A 22,442-nucleotide genomic window follows, 5' to 3' on the forward strand; every position below is an offset into this window, starting at 1 on the left:
AGGATCATTTCAATTGACACAGAAAAAGTATTTGGCAAAATTCCACACAAAATGCCACACAAACTAGGAACAGAAGGAAAGTACAGGCGCATTTTGTTTTGCTGTGCTTCACTTTACTGTACTTTGAAGACAGTCCTCCCCCCACCCCCCAAATTGAAGGTCTGTGAACACTGCATCATGCAAGTTCCTGAGTGCCACTTTCCAACAGCATTGGCTGCCTACATGTCACTGTTCCATTTTGGTAATTCCTACAACTATTTCAGACTTCTTCATCATTATTATTCCCTTTATGGTGATCTATAATCAGTGTTCTTCGATATTACGACTGCAGTTGTTTGGGGTGCCAAGAACCATGTTCATATGAAGACAGCAAACTTCATCCACAGATGTGTATGCTCTGACTGCTGCACCATCTCCCTGTCTCTCCCCCATACATGAGCCTTCCTATATTCCCCGAGACACAACAGCATTGAAATTAGGCCAATTAAAAACCCTACCACGGCCTTAAGTGTTTAAGTGAAAGAGGTGCACTTCTCTCGCTAGAAATGATTAAGCTTAGCAAGAAATGCATATTCAAAGTTGAGACAGGCCAAAAGCTAGGCCTCTTGCCTCAAACAGTTAGCCAAGCTGTGAATGCAAAGGGAAAGTTCTCGAAAGAAACTGAAAGTGCTTCCCAGTGAACACACGAATGATAAGAAAGCAAAAGCAAAATAGCCTTCCTGCTGATATGGAGAAAGTGGTCTGGATAGAAGATCAGACAGTCACAACATTCCCTTAAGCCAAAACCTACTACAGATCGAGACCCTCTCCTTCCATTCTAGGAAGGCTGAGCGAGATGGACGAGCTGCTGGAAAAAAGTCTGAACTTGGCCGAAGTTGGTTCAGAGGTTTAAAGAAAGATGCTGTTTCCCTGACATTAAAGTGTGAGGTGAAGCAGCAACTGCTGATGCAGAAGCTGCAGCAAGTTATCCAGAGGATTTAGCTAAGATAATTCATGAAGGTGGCTACATGAAACAACAGATTTTCAACACAGGCAAACAGTCTTATACTGGAAGAAGATGCCATGTAGTACTTTGACAGCCAGAGAGGAGAAGTCAATGCCTGGCTTCAAAACTTCAGAGGCTGACTCTTACTAGGTGCTAATGCAGCTGGTGACTTTAAAATAAAGCCAGTGCTCACTTACCGTTCCGAAAATCCCAGGGCCGTTAGGAATTATGCTCAGTCTACTCCGCCTGTGCTCTATAAGTGGAACGACAAAGCCTGGATGACAGTGCATTTGTTCACAACAAGGATTGACTGAATATTTTAAGCCCAATGTTGAGATCTACAGCTCAGAAAAAACGATTCCTTTCAAAATATTACTGTTCACTGACAGTGTACCTGGTCACCCAAGAGCTCTGATGAGGATGTGCAAAATTAAGGTTGATTTCACGCCTGCTAATAACCAATAACGTTGAAAAAGCTGAAGTTGAACGGTTCTATGAAGACCTACAAGACCTTTTAGAACTAACACCCAAAAAAGATGTCCTTTTCATTATAGGGGACTGGAATGCAAAAGTAGGAAGTCAAGAAACACCTGGAGTAACAGGCAAATTTGGCCTTGGAATGCAGAATGAAGCAGGGCAAAGACTAGTAGAGTTTTGCCAAGAAAATGCACTGGTCATAGCAAACACCCTCTTCCAACAACACAAGTGAAGACTCTACACATGGACATCATCAGATGGTCAACACCAAAATCATATTGATTCTATTCTTTGCAGCCGAAGATGGAGAAGCTCTATACAGTCAACAAAAATAAGACCAGGAGCTGACTGTGGCTCAGCTCATGAACTCCTTATTACCAAATTCAGACTTAAATTGAAGAAAGTAGGGAAAATCGCTAGACCATTCAGGTATGACCTAAATCAAATCCCTTATGATTATACAGTGGAAATGAGAAATAGATTTAAGGGCCTGGATCTGATGGATAGGGTGCCTGATGAACTATGGAATGAGGTTCGTGACATTGTACAGGAGACAAGGATCAAGACCAGCCCCATGGAAAAGAAATGCAAAAAAGCAAAATGGCTGTCTGGGGAGGCCTTACAAATAGCTGTGAAAAGAAGAGAGGTGAAAAACAAAGGAGAAAAGGAAAGGTGTAAGCATCTGAATGCAGAGTTTCAAAGAATAACAAGAAGAGATAAGAAAGCCTTCCTCAGCGATCAATGCAAAGAAACAGAGCAAAACAACAGAATGGGAAAGACTAGAGATCTCTTCAAGAAAACTAGAGATACCAAGGGAACATTTCATGCAAAGACGGCCTCGAAAAAGGACAGAAATGGTATGGACCTAACAGAAGCAGAAGATATTAAGAAGAGGTGGCAAGAATACATAGAAGAACTGTACAAAAAATCTTCATGACCCAGATAATCACGATGGTGTGATCACTCACCTAGAGCCAGACATCCTGGAATGTGAAGTCAAGTGGGCCTTAGAAAGCATCACTACGAACAAAGCTAGTGGAGGTGATGGAATTCCAGTGGAGCTATTTCAAATCCTGAAAGATGATGCTATGAAAGTGTTGCACTCAATATGCCAGCAAATTTGGAAAACTCAGCAGTGGCCACAGGACTGGAAAAGGTCAGTTTTCATTCCAATCCCAAAGAAAGGCAATGCCAAAGAATGCTCAAACTACCGCACAATTGCACTCATCTCACACGCTAGTAAAGTAATGCTCAAAATTCTCCAAGCCAGGCTTCAGCAATACGTGAACCATGAAGTTCCTGATGTTCAAGCTGGTTTTAGAAAAGGCAGAGGGACCAGAGATCAAATTGCCAAGATGCACTAGATCATGGCAAAAGCAAGAGAGTTCCATAAAAACATCTATTTCTGCTTTATGGACTATGGCAAAGCCTTTGACTGTGTGGATCACAATAAACTGTGGAAGATTCTGAAAGAGATGGGAATACCAGACCACCTGACCTGCCTCTTGAGAAACCTGTATGCAGGTCAGGAAGCAACAGTTAGAACTGGACATGGAACAACAGACTGGTTCCAAATAGGAAAAGGAGTACGTCAAGGCTGTATATTGTTACCCTGCTTTTTTAATTTATATAGAGAGTACATCATGAGAAACGCTGGACTGGAAGAAACATAAGCTGGAATCAAGATTGCCGGGAGAACTATCAATAACCTTGGATATGCAGATGACACCACCATTATGGAAGAAAGTGAAGAGGAACTAAAAAGCCTCTTGATGAAAGTGAAAGAGGAGAGTGAGAAAGTTGGCCTAAAGCTCAACCTTCAGAAAACAAAGATTATGGCATCCGCTCCCATCACTTCATGGGAAATAGATGGGGAAACAGTGGAAACAGTGTCAGACTTTATTTTTTTGGCCTCCAAAATCACTGCAGATGGTGACTGCAGCCATGAAATTAAGACGCTTACTCCTTGGAAGAAAAGTTATGACCAACCTAGATAGTATATTCAAAAGCAGAGGCATTACTTTGCTGACTAAGGTCCGTCTAGTCAAGGCTATGGTTTTTCCTGTGGTCATGTATGGATGTGAGATTTCGACTGTGAAGAAGGCTGAGTGCTGAAGAATTGATGCTTTTGAACTGTGGTGTTGGAGAAGACTCTTGAGAGTCTCTTGGACTGCAAGGAGATCCAACCAGTCCATTCTGAAGGAGATCAGCCCTGGGATTTCTTTGGAGGGAATGATGCTAAAGCTGAAACTCCAATACTTTGGCCACTTCATGCGAAGAGTTGACTCATTGGAAAAGACGGGAAAGAGGAAAAGGGGACGACCGAGAATGAGATGGCTGGATGGCATCACTGACTCGATGGACGTGAGTCTGAGTGGACTCCGGGAGGTGGTAATGGACAGGGAGGCCTGGCGTACTGCGATTCATGGGGTCGCAAAGAGTCGGACACGACTGAGCGACTGAACTGAACTGAGTAACTTAACACCCCTTCTACAGCCCAAAGATCAAGGACTAATTTTGACTTTCAAGTCTTACTATTTAAGAAAAACATTTTGTAAGGCAATCGCTGCCATAGTGACTCCTCTGGAGGATCTGGGCAGTCACCTGTAAACCTTCTAGAAAGGATTCACCATTCTAGATGCCATGAAGAACAAAGAAGTCAAAATATCAGCGTTAACAGGAGTTTGGAAGAAGTTGATTCCATCCCTCTTGGATGACTTTGAGGGGTTCCAGACTTCAGTGAAGGAAGGAACTGCAGATGTGATGGAAATAGCAAGAGAACCAGGATTAGAGGTAGAGCCTAAAGATGGGACTGAGCTGCTGAAACCTCACGGTACAACTTTAGTGGATAAGGAGCTGCTTCTTAAGGATGAACAAAGTGGTTTCTTGAGATGGAATCTACTCTTGGTGAAGATGTTGTGAAGACTGGTGAAATGACAACAAAGGATTTAGAGTATGACATCAACTTAGTTGATTAAACAGAGGCAGGTTTGAGAAGATTGACTTCAGTTTTTTCTACTGTGTATAAAATGCTATCAAACAGTATTGCTGCTACAGAGAAACTGTTTGTGAAAGAAGAGTCAATCGATTCGGCAAACTTCATTGTTGTCTTAAAATAAGACACAGCCACTACAACCTTCAGCCAACCACCACCCTGATTAGTCGGCAGCCATCCACATAGAGGCCAGATCCTCCACAAGCAAAACAATTATGACTCACTGAAAGCTCAGATGATGGCTAGCATTTCTGTTAAGATACTGATATTTTTAGACACAATGCTACTGAACTCTTAAGAGACTACAGTACAGTACACATGTAACTTTTATATACCCTGGGAAACCAAAAAATTTGTGCAAATCTGCTTTATTGCAATACTTGCTTTATTTCAACTGTCTGGAACCAAATCCATACCATCTCTATGCCTGTACCTCCATACATCAGAAGCTGTATATGAAAGACCCACACAGTGAATACTATGCTCGATGGTAAAAGACTGACAACTTTAAGATGAGGAACAAGGCAGAGGAGGCTTGCTTTCACCATTTCTACTAACATAGTAAGTTCCAGCCAGAACAATTTGGCAGGAAAAGAAAAGACAGGCACTCACATTGGAAAGGAAGGAGCAAAACTATCTTTGTTCAAAGATGATATACAGTTGACCCTTGAGCAACACAGGTTTGAACCATGAAGATGCACTTATACATGGATGTTTTTCAATACACAACACAGCACGACACAATCTGGGGTCAGCTGAACAATCCCAGGTGTGGAACTAGAGGTATAGGACTGGAGCACGTGCAGAGTGTGCTATCTGTGACAGGTTCTGAACCCCATCCCTGTGGGATACCAAGAGATGACTGTGATCTCATATGTATAAAATCTCAAAGATTCCACAAAAAATTGTTGACTAATAAAGAAATTCAGCAAACTAGCAGACTACAAAATCAATGAGCAAAAATCAACTGTACTTCTGTACACTAAAAATGAAGCTAAGAAAAACAATTCCATTTACAGTAGTATCAAAAAGACAAAAACACTTAGGAATTAACACAAGGAAGTGAAAGAAATGTACAATAAAAACCACCAAATTTTATTGAAAGTAATTAAAACACAAACAAAAAGATACTCCATGTACTATACAGTATGGTGACTATAGTAAAAATACTATATTGTATATGTGAAAGTCATTAACAGAGTAGATCTTAAAATCTGTCATCATAAGAAAAAAAATCGTGTAGCTATGTGTATGACAGCTGTTACCTAGACTTACTGGGTGATCATTTTGCAATATAAATAAATATCAAATAATTATGCTGTACATCCAAAACTAATACAATTTCATATGTTCATTTTCATCTCAATTAAAAATGAAAAACAACTCATTACATATAGAGGTTAAAAAAAGACATCCCATGTTCATGGGTTGGAAGACAACATTATGAAATCAAAACTACACAAAGCTATCTATACATTCAATGGAATCCCTATCAAAATCCCAATGCGGTTTTCTGCAGAAACAAAGTCTTTTCAACAAACCGAACTGGGAAAGCTGAATATCCACACACAAAAGACTGAAGCTGGACTCTTACCTATTACCATATACAAAAATCAACTCAAAATGGATCAGCGACCTCTATTATGTACATTCAGTGGACTATTATTCAGCCTTAAAATGAAAGGAAATTCTGATACCTGCTACAACATGGATGAACCTAGAGAACATTATCCTCAGTGAAATAAACCAGTCACAAATAGACAAACACTGTAGGATTCCACTTACAAGTATTCACACCGAAGAAAGTAGAATGGTGGTTGACAAGGACTGGGGAACTGGGGAATATTATTTAATGGATTTCAGTTTCCCAAGATGAAAAGTGCTCTGGAGATGGATGGTGGGGATGAATAGGAATAATATGAATGTACTTGGTATCTGTGAACTGCACACTAACATGTGGTTAAGATAGTGAATTTCACGTTACATATATTTTACCAAGAGAGAGAACGGAAAGGAAAGGTTGCTCATTGTCATACAGCTAGTAAGTGGGGGACAGAGACCAGAAGGCTGGTTTTCTGATACTAAAGCTAGTATTGCTGCCACGGCAATGGGACACTTTCAAGATGCACCTCCCAAGTCCCCCCACTCCAACCTTGCATCAGGCCTTCCTCTACAGAACCTGATGTCATTTATCAACTTCATTTAAGTAGTAGTAGAAGGGGTTCTGACAGGCCTGGTGACAGAAACAGGAAGCCATAGCTTGACTGTTTCTAACTTAGCACCACATGCTGCCAGCTACCCATTCTGGGCGTGTGTCTGGGAGCAGGGTGTGTGTTTGTTTTAGGAGATGTGCATTGGAGTCTTACAAAGTTCCTGTTAACGCATCGGAACTATCACATATAAAACCTGTAATGACTGGAAGCACTGTGCTGCTGCAGTGGACAGGTGTCAGGTCAGCCTCCCTCAGCACTCCGAGCTGACTGATGTCATCAGTGGGGAGGTGGGAACACTGGCTCTGATCAGGACTGGGCTCCAGACCCTACGCCCCCATTCCAAGGGGCAGCAGGTCAACCACAGGACAGGGGTGAGAAGACACCTGCATTTTCTCAGCCCCTTGTTAGCGGGGTCAAGTGAGATGAAAGGACAGCTCCCTTACTCCTGAGAGTAGAAAGCACCAGAAAACAGAGATCTGGAAAAGATTATTTTTGGATGAATTTTCCTTTTTACAAATCTAATTCCCTTTGTGAAGACTGTCTGTGAGGGCCCCACTGCTGCCACGCAACAGCCGTGGATCCCTGATGGCAGCAGCAGAGGCAGGTGCTCCTGGCCCGTACACTGCTGGGCACTCTTGGCTCACTGTCCTGCAAGCTGTGGTCAGGGAGGGATGGGCAAGCACCACTGCAGGGGCAGTGACTGGAAGGAGAGCACGGGAAATGGATCCAGGCGAAGCAGCCCCCACCACACCTGCTCTGCTCAGACCTTCCAGCCCAGCTGCTGATTGTATCTTTTTTTGGACCAGTGGTTCTCTACCAAGGCTTTGTCCCAAAGGGACACCTGACCAGGTGTGGGGACATCAGCTGAGGGTGGGGTATGCTCCTGGGACCTCAGGGATGGTGTCCCCACCACGAAGTGCCCCGAAATGTCGGCAGCCCTGCTCTGGACAAAGGCGGGAGGGCCAGAACTCAGTGAGTGGAGACGCTCATCAACTATGCCAAAGGAACAGGCCTACTTGAAAAGCCACGAGGCTCCACCCGCTGCTTCCTTCTTTGCTAAGGAGGAAGGCCAGATATTTCAGGCTCCGTGCTTTTGTATTCATACCTGTGCCTGGGCCCTCGGTAACTTTACAGGGACACATTTTCCCCAGGCAGTCCCTGGGGCAGGTGCCTCACCATGGCTCAGCTCCTGGCCCCTACTGCCTGAGATCAAGGGTGGCTATCCTCTCTCCCCAGTGGGTTCATCAGATTTTAGCTTATTTTTAAACCAGCAAGCACTCTAGTCACTCTCATCTTCCATGAGCCAATAGTCCCTTTGCTGCATTTTCTGCCCGATTCTAGAAGGAACAAGAGGAAATATGACCACCATGGGCTCTCAGGTGGGTCACATGCAGGATCAGTGTCCTCACCCTGCAGAGATGCCATCATGAACATGGGACGCGCTGGGCACACAGTGAGAGGCAGCCATCATTACACTGACCCACAGGACCCAAAGCCCACCCAGACAGGTGTGAAGCCAGCAGGCAAATGTCCTTAGTGTTTCAGAGAGAGGAAACAAGCTGGTTTCGAAACAAAGTCATCTTCCTTTTGGGGATAAATTAGAAGTTCAAAACTATCATGTTAAAAACAGGAGTGACAGGAGACGGTCGCATCTAGGTGACTTCACTACACAGTTGCTCACTTTGTCTTTAGAGACATGACCCTGGAGAATAAGGCCCAGTTGGCTCACAACGCTGAGAAAGTTTGTCTGGAGCCCAGAACTGCAGGGCAGTGGGTCTGGGACACACTGGTAGGCCCAGGTGTACGACCCACCCGTGTAACACTATACATACCTTGCTCCCCGTAAGCTGTGCCAGGTGAGGTTTCAACTCTTCTCCAATTACGGAATAAATTGCCACTAAGCAAAACACGCTGGCCTTGCGCACGCTGCTCTCGGTGTTGTCGTAACCCTACAGCCAGAGGGACATAGAAAGGAAAGTGAGATCAAAGCTTTGCCCGACTGATAGTATTTCATCAATGTTTCCACACTCTCACACTTCAACCTCAGCCTTGCTGGGAGCGGTCTGGATGCCCCTGAGCTCTGCCTATGAATCCCAAGAGCTCTTGCCCCAAAGAGGCCACACGCAATAGTGTCAAAAGTGAGCTGGTTTTGGGGTGGGAGGCAGGAGGCTGGCGAACTGGTCTCCTCCACACAGAACGATGCTGTATCATGAGCTGCCAAAAAACGTTGGCAGCACCAGCCAAGAAATGTTGTGAGAGAACAGAGTGAGAAAAGGAAATTAAGGGGGAAAATAAGTGGCTTCTTCTCACCATGGTAAAGCAAATCTCACATGTGCAAATCCCTTTAAAGAAACGAGAACTATGTCACTCACTCTGTGGATAAAACTCTCCACTGTCCATGGATCGTCCTGCAGTGGGACAGACCTGCACATCCCTCTCCAGCTGGACCACAACCTGCCTCCTCCCTCCCCAAACCCAGATGGGACTGTCCGCTTCTTTCCAAGCAGCCTTTGGGACCTTTCAGACTTTGTGCCTTTCCCTCTGCCTGGAATAATCCAGTCTTCGGCTGTGGGTGTTTAAATTCCTGAGCCCAGTGCTCAGCAAACAGCAGCATTTATTAAGTGTAAAGCCAATGTCTGTCTACCTTCTCCACTGAAATCTCTCTCTAGGGCCCAAGTCTAAACCACCTCTTCTCTGAGCCCTTCAACCTAGAGATCAGCTTTTACCCAGATCTCAGAACCACCCACATCCACCCCAGTAACTCAGCACACAGCACCAGCCCTGACCTGTAGCTGTTGGTACGGGAGTACCAAGTCCCAGAGAGGGCTGTCAACTCTTTGAGGTAGGGTCCCAACAGAAGAGGCACCTTGCCTTCCAGAGTCTATTTAACTCAATGCCTCACGCTTATAAGGGTTTCAACTACTATTTCTTGGACAGGTTAAGACAAGGACCACTGTTTGATGTTGGGTTCCACGGCTCACCCTGCCCAGGGCTGGGCCCATCAGCCGTGCAGTAAGGAATGAACAACAAAAAAAGATCAAACCATGTTCACAATAAACAGAAAGTTCATTCTGTAGGCCACAGGTCTGGGCCGCCAGGAAGAACTTCCTCTGCGTTCAGGGAGGGTGGGCCAGAGAGACAAGATGTCCAGGGTCCCATAGGGCATGGCCCACCCCGCCTGCCCCTGTGCGCTGAGCGGCCAGGCCGCCATGAGGGGCCCACCTGCAGCAGGCCTGGGATGATGTCTGCGAGGAGCTGCAGCAAGGACTCCTTGGCAATCCTCTCGACGACTTTGGTCTGCATCTTGATGGCGGCCAGGTTGATGGGGTAGTCGGCTGTCTGGACAATGGGGCACAGCACTTTGATGCACTGCTCTGGGTGGATGGAACTGGCCAGCGTGGATGCGGCCTCCTCGGCAGCCCTCACCACCTGAAACATGGCCCCATGTGAGTGAGCTCCACACCACAACACACACTTGAAAAGAGCTACAGGCATGCGGCGCTTAGTGCTGGAAACCCCCCGCCACCACCCCTACCCCTGGCTACACTTTCACGCCAAGAGAGTTAGCTGGAGGAGCAGCTGCAGAGAGGTAACCTTACTCTAAAAGAGTCACATTCTGTGCTCCAGCTCATAAGATCCTTAGAAACTTTATAGCCTTGGTAATTTTTTCCTACTATCCTTCCCCAACCTGTGTGCATTTGTGAGTTCACGCATTCCTGGGTGGCAGCGCCCGAGCTGAGCACAGGACTCAGAGGCAAAGGTGGCGCTAGGCAAGATGGGTGGTCTTCGTTGAGGGGCTGAGGATGCAAAGGTTCAGGAGGCAGCAGGCGAGGCCACAGGAGCAGGCAGGGTCCCAAGGGTGGGGTCTGCTACCTTGCAGTTGGCCAGGAGCAGATGGAAGGAAGTGAGGCAAACCGGAGCCCTGCCAGCCACTTGAGTGCCCAGTCTGCTCCCTTCACTTTTTCTCACTGGTGCTCACCTATGCTCATCACTTGAGCGGCAGGATGCACGCAACAGAAGCCCCAGGTGCACCCTGACCACTGCACTTGTATGCTTTGATGACACTGTCTCCCCGACTAGACTAAGGGCTCCTTGGAGGTCAGTTCCCATCTCAGGCACCTTCTGTTCCCCATGCCCAACAGTGTCCATTATGCACTAAGTGCTTAACAAATGTTGGTCCAACTCATTTTCCCGCAGCATGTGTGTGTGTGTGTGTGTGTGTGTGCGCGTGTAAACGTCCATCATGGGCACAGTCAGCTCCAGGGCACGGCTCGCTGATCTGCATTTACATGCCCCAATGGAGGAGCTGGCCCAGAAAATGAGGAGGAAGTCAAGACATCTTCAGAGGACCAAGTTGGGCTTTGGAGAAATCAACTGTCCATTCTGGGTGACACAATGAAAGGGCAACAGATCTGCCCTTTGGAAAAGACTTGAGTTCAGGTTAGTTTTCGCCAGTGATCGGTTTGTTTGGAGAATAACAGCATATCATTAGAAGGGCCCCATCATGCAGCAATCACTAGATGAAGTGCTCTTCCTCTTCCTCAGCTCATGTGTGTCCTGAGGACTGTGGTCCGTCCACAGCATACTTGGGAAAGCCAAGTGTTTGGCCTGTGATACACAACTAGGCAGATGGTGGAAGACGGGTCTACCCTTTCTCTCACCTGGCCCTGCGGTGGGACACCAATGCCCTTCAACTGTAAGAAATCACTGTTTATAGGTGTCACAACATACTGGTCAGGAAACTGAGTAACACTAACTGATGAAATCTGAGGTCTTAGTTTTTAAACATATGGGGAAAAAAATGAAAGGGTCAGAAGATACTGGATGATTTCATTGATAATATCCCAAACTGGAAAACACTGATGTCGAGCAATTCAGGAGGCCACTAAGAGGTAGAGATAGCCGGGCGGCAGGAAGATGCAGGACTGGGGGAAAGACTGGGAATGGAGTCCTGGCAGCTCCACTTAGGTCCTGACAGGGGTAGAGCAGAAACCTCCTGGCGCGCCTCAGGGATGCAAAGGGCACTGATCAGACAGGGAGGTAAATGGCCAGGTTCACAGTGAGGCTCCTCCCCACCAACCTTTCCAGGCTTCACTCTCATCCAGGTCACAGGAGTTAACCTGCAGGGAGCTGCTGGTAAACAGACCAGCTCGGGTATGTGGAGCTAAAACCTGAACCCAAGGAGAACTTCCTCTGATAAAACTCCAGAAATTCTTGAAGTTGCTTGCAGGAAGCATTTAATCAAACACAGGTTTTCTGAAAATGCCTAAAGAGAAAATGCCAGAAGACACACTTGAAGGTCCGTCTGAGGCCCCTCTTTCACTGAGGCTGCAGCAAGTTTCCCAAGGCAGACGCTGTTTTTGGCACAGGGGGTTGGTGCTTTTGACTTCCCTCTACATGCCAAGCTCCTGGCTGCTGGCCGGCTGCCTGACTCACGGTGAACTTTAAGTTTCGCCCCTGTGTTCTATGTAACATAAGAAGCAAAGATTATAAATGTAAGCAAACAGAGAGCAAAGTAAACAGAGGCAACAGAGAGAAAGGAGGATAGTACTCTTTGGTAGACACGGTGGCCAGAAGGGGCAAAGATGAGTTCTCAGAGAGGGTGAAGATGATGAGAGAGAGTGGGGTCAGGCAGACTTCCGGGTCATTACCAACCCTATGTGACCAAAACGGCTCCAAATCTGCTGATTTTTCTGCAGTCTGGTAGAAACACAGGAATTCTTCTTTTTCAAAGTCAGTGAATTAACAGTGTCTATCTCGGAAAAGCATAATTTCCTTACCTAACTTTTTAAAAAATGAGATCATTACTCAGAATATTGATGAATGTTTGCTTAAAGATAAGGCTTCTTTGAGAGCACAGAACCTGTCACAATTTGAACTGTACGCTTTAAGTTCAGAAAGAATGACTGCGCTCTGTCACAGGCACGGCAGTGTATAAACAAGCAAGTAAATGTTTGGAAACAACGACAAGCAGGTACACCTAGTTAGTAGTAGCAGTTTGGCCACTATGTCGTATCTGACTCTTGGACCCTCTGTCCATGGGATTCTCCAGGCAAGAATACTGGAGTGGGTTGCCATTTCCTTCTCCAAGGTACACCTAGTTCAGTCCCAATTATTTAAAAGCTAAGGGAGACACTGGTGCCACCTTCTGGGGAAAGCCGGGAAGACCTCACAAAACAGGCAAGATGATGGGGTTGTGTGCCCATGGTGGTGGGGAGGCTGTCTCTCTGGTAAAATGGTCACCACCATGGACCTGAACTCAGCATGCAAGTCCCCGCCTGTCAGGCCTGGCCCCAGAGGGAGGGAGGGAAGGAAAAAGCTTCAGGGTCCAAGTTCGGGGACCCAGCTCTGTCACCGATGAGTGAGGTGAACCTGAGGGATGCTTCTTTTACTGTCTGGGCCTGTTTCCCTCATAAGTAAAATGAAGGTGGCGGAGCGGGGCGTGGGGGTGGGACCTGAATCAAGTATGCTGATATCAGTTTGGACGGTGACACTTTATCTCCCTACCCTACCTAGTGAGTACTTTCTCTTGATTTCAAAAGGCAGAGTCTGCATGAAATGGTCTCTAACCACACAGCCATCACACTCTCCCCTCAAGGGGCAGATTAAGGGCAACACCGCCTCAGGTGTGGTAAGGCTCTGAGGTGGAGACTTACTGTGTCCCACCTCAAGGGGTGGAATCACAGTCAACGGGGAATAACGCTGCAGAGTCGGAGGGGCTGGACGCCCAGGAGGTGGCCATGTCTGCCACCCTGGAGGATGCCAGGAACGCTGGGCTGGCTGGTCCCTGGAGGAGTCAAGGAGGCGGAAGGTGGGCAGCACACCGAAGGCTCCTCTGCGTCTCCCAAAACCCGTCAACTCCTGGTATTTCCTCAAATGCAGGAGTGGGAAGACCTCTCCAGTGTGGACACCGAGAGATTCAGCCAATATGGGAGCCTAATACACACAGCCCACAGTTAATTCACCCAAATTTCAATAGCCTTCTGACACGTATTTCAAGAAATGCAGCGATTTCTGGTTTACATAAAACAGGAAAACCCCAACCACAATTCTATTCAGAACCGGTCTACCTACTTCAGTGGAAGAGGATTAAAAGGACCGTGTCTGCAGTTTTCAACAGCATTAGCCTCCTCACTCTGTTGACATGAATGTCAGTCCTACAAGGGGCAGGCGTCCTGAAGCTCCAGTTCACCTCGAGTGCCAGCACTTCTGATGTTCAGGGAGCTGAGACTTATCCCCAGCTACTCAGCTAACCAACTGGTCAACGTAGAATGAGGACCTGAGTCTCCAGACCCCAAGGCTCTGATGTTAAACAGATCTTTCATCATCATCCTTCCACCTCTATTTGCCCTACACCAAACCACTTGACTGCTTTCTCCAGACAAGTTCTCTCTCTTAGTAAGACACTCTCTCTGAGGCTATGGAAGTGAAGGGCAGGTGTCGCATCTGGTTCCTCGGAGGCAGATGCACCAGAGAGAAGGGGCCGTGCCTCCTTGCCCTGAGTAACTGTGGGGCAGCTGCTGCCATTTCTCGGGGCTGGACACTGTGCCTGGCACGTCCCGGCCACCCTTGGGGCCATGCTGGTCCAGCAGACCCAGCCCAGACATGTCCTCCCGGCCCACGGCCCGCACCCAGGCTCACCGCTTGACTCCCTGCTGTCCGCGCTCTCCCTGGATGCCCCTCCAGGCCACCCCAAACTCCCAGTGCACTTCTCTCTGGACCCCATGTGGAGTCCTTTGCTCTAACCTGAACTAAACCATAAGTTCCCTTACGTCTAAAACACTCCCCAACCCCCCTCCCCTGTGCCTCCAATAATAAAACATTTACCAGAGTTTGTGCTATGAGTGTCAGACTGGATCAGCAACTTTGACCTTTTAAACGACTATATTGGTTTCTGGTTTTGTCTTTTTGTTACAAGGCTACAAGTTACAAAGGAAATAGGGCTTCTGGCCACATGCCAAGGTTGGGCCCAAAGAAAACTGTAGATTTGGAATCTAGGAAGGCTTAGGCCTGTTATTCAATAGCAGCCTCTGTTATCTTGAGGCCAGATGACAGGCAGATAACCATGCAGTCCACTCCCTGGGCTAACAGATTAGAAAACCAAGGTCCAGAGAGGTGAAGTAATCTCTCCACACTCACACAATGCACTGCTCGCCAGAGCCCACTGACATGTGGCTGCTGCCCCAAGAAGCTTCTAAGGGCCATTCCTGAGCCAAGGATCTGGTGAAGCCACGGTCAGAGTGATTCTGACTGGGATTTGAAGCAGAACATCAGCTCATCACTCAAGTGTTTTCTCTCTGACACACCACTGCTTTGCGCAGGCCTATTTGCCAAGAGGTCCTGAAAAGTTCCATTTTTAAATGTCATCTGGTTTAGCTTTTTTAATTCTCTGCAATCTTAAAATATTAAATTAACTAGAAATGATTTCAAAATAAAATCCCGGGGAGACATAACAGTGGTTGTTTTATATTTATTTAAGAATCAAACTTCCTGAAAGAAGCCAAACCACCTGAGGCTGGATTTTGATGCCTTAAGCACCAAGACTTCTGTGGGGCAAACAAGATCTGGTGACCCCACAATGAGGTTGCTATTTTTCTCTTTTAACAGACAAATGTAATTGAATATTCACTACTGTGGCCGAGGTCAGTGAAAGCAAAGCCTAATGGTCAAAGTATATTGTGTTGGCCAATATTATGACCCAAAAGAATATTTTCTTTTTTAAAAAAAATATAAATTTATTTATTTTAATTGGAGGTTAATTACTTTACAATATTGTATTGGTTATGCCATACATCAACATGAGTCTGCCACGGGTGTACACGTGTTCCCCATCCTGGACCCCCCTCCCTCCTCCCTCCCCATCCCATCCCTCTGGGTCATCCCACTGCACCAGCCCCAAGCATCCTGTATCATGCATCGAGCCTGGTCTGGCGATTCGTTTCATATATGATATTGTACATGTTCCAATGCCATTCTCCTAAATCATCCCACCCTCGCCCTCTCCCACGGAGTCCAAAAGACTGTTCTATACATCTGTGTCTCTTTTGCGTCTCGCAAACAGGGTTATCGTTACCATCTTTCTAAATTCCATATATATGCGTTAGTATACTGTACTGGTGTTTTTCTTTCTGGCTTACTTCACTCTGTATAATAGGCTCCAGTTTCATCCACCTCATTAGAACTGATTTCAAAAGAATATTTTCAAAGAAACAGAGCTGATGATTCTCTAAAGTTCAAACAGAACACTGACCGAGGACCCCAACACTGGCTACCGTGTGTAAGCCACGGTGCCTGGGAGCAACAGCTATCTTACATTAAATGTGTATAAAGTGATTAATAATTTGTACATTATCTGTCTGACTCTGAGACGATACAGACGTCTGAAGACAGCTTTACGAAGCAAAGTTTGTACAGCGTTTGATAGTGTTAAGACACGAGCTTTCACGTCCCCTATCTGATTCTACAGCACCCACGCTACACAGTGGGGATCAAACAGACAGCACGGCTGGAGGCCGGATGCTGGATGGAAAACCTGGCTTTCCATCTCTATATTCGTGCTCCCACTGACCCCAGAACCGCATTCATAGTATCAATGCTCATATCAGATCTAAATCCTCTCAATCATTGATGGACAGATTCAGTACCAGCCCTAAGAGACGGATTACAAGTTCTAAGATAAGAAGCACTGAAGTTAAAGGAGTTTTTCTTGAAAAACAGAGAGTGGGCATAGGATCTTAAAAAGGTCGCTATCAAGGCCTTCGCCTGTAGGTGTTTGCTAAAAGCTAACACTACTATAAACCACAGTAACTTCATTAATGAGCAGTTGAAACGCAACAGCAAATTTTATTTACTAAAAAGATAAAAACACAGAAAATTTAAGAAATCTACGTATTCAAATAGGGAATATGAAAACATACTTAACCTGACAAACACCAACTTTTTAAACAAAAACTCTAAATTGGTCCCCAAATCCTCTGTCTTGCTCATTATAAAATGTCTATGTTAGCTTAGGATGAGTCACGATGAGACAGATTTAGCGCCTGGCATATTTCAGTGTGACAGTATTTTGCACACATAGCTCCTACAAAAGACCCTGAGAACACAGCCCTCAGCTTACCGGGAAAAAAACAAGACGACTTAGCAGCCCTGCTTTAAGCATCTTCCCTGAAGGCTGTATGACACGTTCCAACCTATTAGAAACCATATTTCAAGAAGCCCTTCATTGCTACAGCCCCACGGCTGGAACTAGTGTGCACCATGCCAGGGCCCTGCCGCGGCAGCCAAGGGAGGACGCATCTGGTGACAAGGTCTCTCACGGCAGCTGCTTGTCAACCTGCCAGTCCATCTCCTTCATCTCCTGTGGACACAAAACTAGCGTCTTATGGAGGAGGTTCCAGGAGCTACAGCCCAGGATGAGCACACTTTGGAAGCGCCAACTGGACAGGAAGAGACTCGGGCTCTGTCTGACTAGTAACTGGGTCTAGAAACACCTCGGATCCTTTCCAATAAATATGAGAATGATGTCTGAATAAACATTTGAATGTACTGGTGAGAAAATATAATAACTAGAGAAATACTGTGTGTGATGTTAATTTCATATGCCAACAGAAACACACAGGTGCCCAAGTTAGGAGTTTCTGGCAAAGCGACAGCATGGAGTTTCATAAGGGAAAGGACATGGGCAGCAAGTCAAGGTGAGTCTGCAGGTATGCAAAGCAGGGAGGCCTGCCAGCAACGGCACTCCTTTCAGGACACAATGTCTCCTCCACCTGCCTTATCAGGAAATCAGTGACAGCTGCCTGGAGATCCTGGGTCACAAGAATTCCACCCAAGCAAGTGCTGCTAAATTTGCTTCAGGCAGCAGGTATTTTCTGCTTATGTCTCTTAGGCAACCTAAAGGACTTCACAGCTGAGAACCTTCTCTCCTCTACCTCTTGTCTTGCAGGGGCAAAAAACAAGAACCCCTCACGCAACCAGTAATGTATGCTTGTCAGGGTCCACTGTCCAGGTTCTGAAAGTTAACATGAGGACAGCCACTGTGAAGACAGACATCTCGCAAAGGGATGGCCAGTGGCTGCCACACAGGGCAGAAGGGCTGCCGCACAGGGCTTCACCTTAATGTCACATTCTCACTTATGTCTCCCCTCTGAAAACAACTGATATCATATGCATGTAAGAGATTACCCATTTTATTTCATTTTTTGATCATGTACTCTCATTAAGGAGAGGCCATTATGGTTTAAAACAAAAGTCAGCACAGGCCTGTTTGCCCCTTAAAAGACCCAAGACCTAGTTTGCATCTTGGTTCTGCCAAAAGCTGACATGTGCATCACCTGACAAAGGACGGGATCTCCTGGACCCTCTTCCTCACCTGGGAACAATTATGTTGACCACTGTCAGCTTATCTGGTCCTTGACAATTGTGTTGACTGCCAGCAGCTAATCTGGTCTTTACATTGTTTCAAAAGAGTTATTTTAAGTGCAAAGTGTTTTGTTCAAATATGAGTGATGATGATCACCGTCAGGCCACTGAGCCAGACTTCAGAAGTGTACGTTAGTGGTTTGCACACACGCCTATTGCTTATACCCCTGTGTTTTGTTAGGACTGCTGGGTGGAGACACGCCTGGACAGAGCAGCAGCCTCAGCCTTGCTGAGCCTGCAGTCGTGCGGGAATCTGAGGAGGCCAGACTGTCTGTGTTCAGAAGCAGTCACGTAACTGCTGAACAGAAAAAACATCACAATTTAGGGTCTGATTCTTGCTGTGAATATAAGAACTGTTCTAATCACAATTCCTTTAATCCATGACTGTGCTCACGAAAGTCACACAGGAGCCAAGACTGAACTGACCATGTGGTTATGTCTCACTTAGGGGTCAAACCCATTGTCTGTCACATCAAGTTTTGTAAACCTCTAAATATAAACGGTTGTTGTCCATAGTGAACTTTACTGGAAGGGTGGCACTGCAATCATTTCCATTTAGGACAGCTCCACCCACCTCCCCACTCTCTGGTGGCCTCTCGATACTCAAAGGACTTGGAGTAAGAGATACCAGGACAGTTCAACAAGCGACTGGAGAACACGTGGACTGTCCAACATCTACACACAAGTCCAGCCCAGAAACGCGTGTTCTGGGACAGGCCTGAGGAGCAAGGACCCCAGCAGAGTGAGTTTCTCACGTCCGGGAGGTGGTGGAGCAGGCAGAGCTGCCACCAGGCCCCAGAGCCCATAGAGTGGAGCACACTGCCAGGGGAGGGGGGACAACATGTGATGACAGGCGCCAAGGAAAGCGGGGCTTTGAGGGTGAGAGGCTGCCTGAGGGGCCCCGCCTGGCCCTGACTGCAGGGGGAGGGCCCGGCCCACTGGACAGCAGTGAGAGCCCGGCTGGGGGAAGCTGCAGGCGCACTGGCTCTGCACCACTGCTCAGACATCAGGACGGACGTAGGGGCGTGCACCCCGGACCCGGCTCACCTCCTTGTGGGAGTCTTTGTGGGCTTCCAGTGTCTTCATGATCGTCAGCTCCGCGTAGTTTTTAAACCTTGCTGGCTGGTTTCTCAGGATTTCCCGCAACACTCTGAGAGCCAGTGCTCGGATGGAATGCTGGGGTGAGAGGAAAGAAGACATGAGCAAACAGCTCTGGCGCCTCCCTGCACACACGGGCAGCAGGGCCCGACACCAGGTCCCAGGCCTGGGCTTTCTTGGCACCTGCAGGCACTGCGATACGTATGCCAGGCTGACTGCACACAGGCTCCCCAGACAGCCAGCTCCATGAGGGCAGGTGCTATGCCTCCGGGGACATCCTGGGGCCCAGCACCTAAGAGAGACCCCAGGACGGCTTCCCGAATAAGCCAAGTTAGGCATGCATGAGGATGATTAAGTTCATATCAATCTCCCAGGGGGTTTCAGGGTTTCTGAGAGTTAGGTACATATCTGTAAAATACATAAAAGAACAGATGAAGAGAACCTACACATCTCATCAACCTGCCCTGGCAGACAGTGGACTTTCCTACCAGGACACTGGAGATCTGACGATACTCCTGACCTTCGAGGTGAGCAGGTCATGGGGGAGGGGAACCTGTGCAGAGCTGCTTAAAGCTCGAGTCATGCGCCTGGAGGAAAGCCATTCCAAACAGAGGCCTAATCTCAACAAAAGAGGATGGCGTTTACACCAAATAGAGCCAAACGGTACATCCTGATTCTCTGTCACTCACCTGCACAGTCCACATGCTCATACACCATCCCCTGCCCTTCCCATGACATCGCTGCTCTCCTGATGAAGCCCAACCAGCACAGGACTCCAGGAGCCAATACGTACTTTGTTTTGAGAAAAACGAAGACAGATCTTTCATCACTGTCCTTCCACCTTTATTCTCCCTACGCCAAACCACTCAATCTAAGCAGCAGAGAGCCAGTGGAGTCATCATGACATTCACCAGCCTCTGCTCACCTGTCTTCCGTTAAAGTCACCATCAGTGTGACCCTGGCATGACCTCGACTCTCGGCCTTGGCCAACTTTCTCGAAATCTGCCTGGTCCTGTCCCTGAGTTGCTCACCACACTTAATGCACTTGTGTTTCTGCTGGCCTACACGAAGCCCAGAGCACAGAGATGGATTCTTACTTCTAGAGGTTAATTCAGGGAAGTCTCAACACTCATTCCTGCTGCCACACAAGAGAGCAGCCACACAGGGTAGGGGTGGGGGGGCGGGGGGGGGAGGCAGCCTCCAATCAGGGTGCTCACCCCTGGAAGGGTCATCTAAGAGATACCACGTGCAGATGGCGAACCAGGCCGGGTGCAAACGCCTAGTTTGTCATGTTCAAATGTCATGGTGTGGAGAAGGCTTTCTATTTTAAAAATAACAATGGAGCATAACAGAAAATAGTTATAATCTCTGCTTTTGGAATGTCTTGCTGGAGCCACTAACACATGCAATGGTGAACCAAGAGAGAGCCCCAGGGAAGGCAGCATTTAGTGGGTCTTCCAAAAACAAACGTCTCATTTCTCAACTGCGTAAGAACCATAAAGAAAACTCCTAAGAAAAAAAGCCCATTATTAAAAAAAAAAATTCACATTCTACATTAACAAAGTCTTAAGACATTTTGTGAAAGTGACCTGAAGCAGGAACAAGTTTCCCTCAATGACTACAAACCCGATTACAGAAAACCCCGCACTGAAGCCAAGACGCGGCTTGCCTCCGGTAAGAACACCACCTTACTAACCAGGCTCAGAAAACCTGAGAACTGTCTGGGTGTCAGCAGGAAGCATAGCACAGAGAGTGGAGGGGAGCCAGGGCCCCAGGACGGGAGGCGTGGCACAGAGTGGAGGGGAGCCGGGGCCCCAGGATGGGAGGCGTGGCACAGGGTGGAGGGGAGCCGGGGCCCCGGGACAGATGGGAAGGTGGGCAGCTCACATCCTTGTCCCCGAGTGTCTCAAGCAGCAACAGCAGGATGGTCTTGAAGTGCTCCTCCCAGACGCCCAGGCTGTCCTCGCGTGTGATCTTGAGCAGCTCCAGCAGCGCGCCCTTCCGCTCCTCCACCCGCTCGTTGTGGTTGGACAGCTCCTTCAGGAGGTCTGCTACCAGGTCCGAGTGGTCAATGGGCACTTGGGGGACACAAGACAGATGCTCAGCCCTGCTGACAGGACCCGGCCTGCTCTCCAGCCTCTGGGAGGCCCCGACTGGCACACACCACGCCCTGTGGCACTGGCCTCACTCCACACCCTCAGCAGGTACCCTCACCAGCTCAATGGTGAAAACACGTGAAAAGAGGCATCCAGGACTCAGGGACCAATGGGGAGTGCCTCTACTTGGCCTGACTTTTTTTACCCTCCTATTTCAGACAAACAAGAAGAACCCCCCAAAACCCCTCCTGGACTGTCTTCTTCCCAGCTCCACTCCCTGCACCTGGCCTCAGCCAGGCCCCATCAGGGACACCCTCACTACCCTCAGAGCCCCTAAGCACAGTTTCCTCAAGGCCATCCACCACCACATCTGATCCGTCAATATTCATTCCCTGCTTCAGTGTCCAGAGCGTAAACACACGTGGATCACAGGGTCCAGGCAACCCACAGACCATCTATTCACAGACCTCAAGGTGTGCCGACATCACGCAGTGTAACGCCTGTGGGGACCTGACCACGGTCTGTACAGCAGAGGAACTTATCCTTTCTCTTTACATGTTCTTTTAAGAGACCTCAATACTCTTAAACACTCATTTTAAATAGAATGGATGAAACACAAAGACAGCCATTAGAAACCTAAATTTGTACTCTTCTTAAGCTTCTAACTTTCTAAGACTGAAGAACAAACACTAAGGAAGCTGGTGTCTTAAAGAACCCTCTCGTTTCTCCCTTGCTATCCCACCTTTTCCTTTAAGCCTTTTAGTATACAGTGGTGGATAACTATAGCCGACATCCTCGCCCTAAATAAGACTGACAACTGGGTAACTTAAACACTGTATCAATCCTATGAGTAATGAGGGGAAACGGTCCGGCTCCCAGAAAGTGCAAATCAAAATAAGCCCTCCAATGCTAGCCTCCTGCCCAGAAGACAGCTGCGTAGACTGAGCTGCTCCCCACCAGCGAGCAGCAATCCACAGGCAAGGGCCACACTCTCACGTCCCTGAAGATACTTGTGCTTTCGGACAGTGTTCCCATCACTGCTTGGCACACGGACAGCACCGTTTTCTTCCTTTCCTGCTCCTCTCCCCTCCAATTCAGCATCCACTGGTAACACAGCCCTCTCCTCTACGTCTGCCACCACAATGAGTCGGTTTCCC

The 22,442-nt window shown here is 47.5% G+C and overlaps 1 protein-coding gene across 27 annotated transcripts in view; it reads right to left on the reverse strand.

The window, feature by feature from the left end:
- CLASP1 (cytoplasmic linker associated protein 1) overlaps positions 1–22,442 on the reverse strand; it is a 272,898-nt gene that overhangs the window by 6,736 nt on the left and 243,720 nt on the right. For 16 of the 27 annotated variants that reach the window (XM_060411218.1, XM_060411217.1, XM_060411213.1 and 13 more), the window contains 4 exons: positions 21,077–21,267; positions 19,139–19,267; positions 9,893–10,099; positions 8,503–8,619 (listed from right to left, as the gene is read on the reverse strand). In XM_060411218.1, coding sequence (XP_060267201.1) covers positions 8,503–8,619; positions 9,893–10,099; positions 19,139–19,267; positions 21,077–21,267 — 644 coding nt within the window. Of the gene's footprint in view, positions 1–5,531; positions 8,620–9,892; positions 10,100–19,138; positions 19,268–21,076; positions 21,268–22,442 lie in introns of those variants that run through there. The other 11 variants (XM_060411209.1, XM_060411208.1, XM_060411223.1 and 8 more) reach the window with 1 other exon arrangement.

The sequence above is a fragment of the Ovis aries genome, chromosome 2, assembly GCF_016772045.2.
Source record: "Ovis aries strain OAR_USU_Benz2616 breed Rambouillet chromosome 2, ARS-UI_Ramb_v3.0, whole genome shotgun sequence".
NCBI classification, from domain to species: domain Eukaryota; kingdom Metazoa; phylum Chordata; class Mammalia; order Artiodactyla; family Bovidae; genus Ovis; species Ovis aries.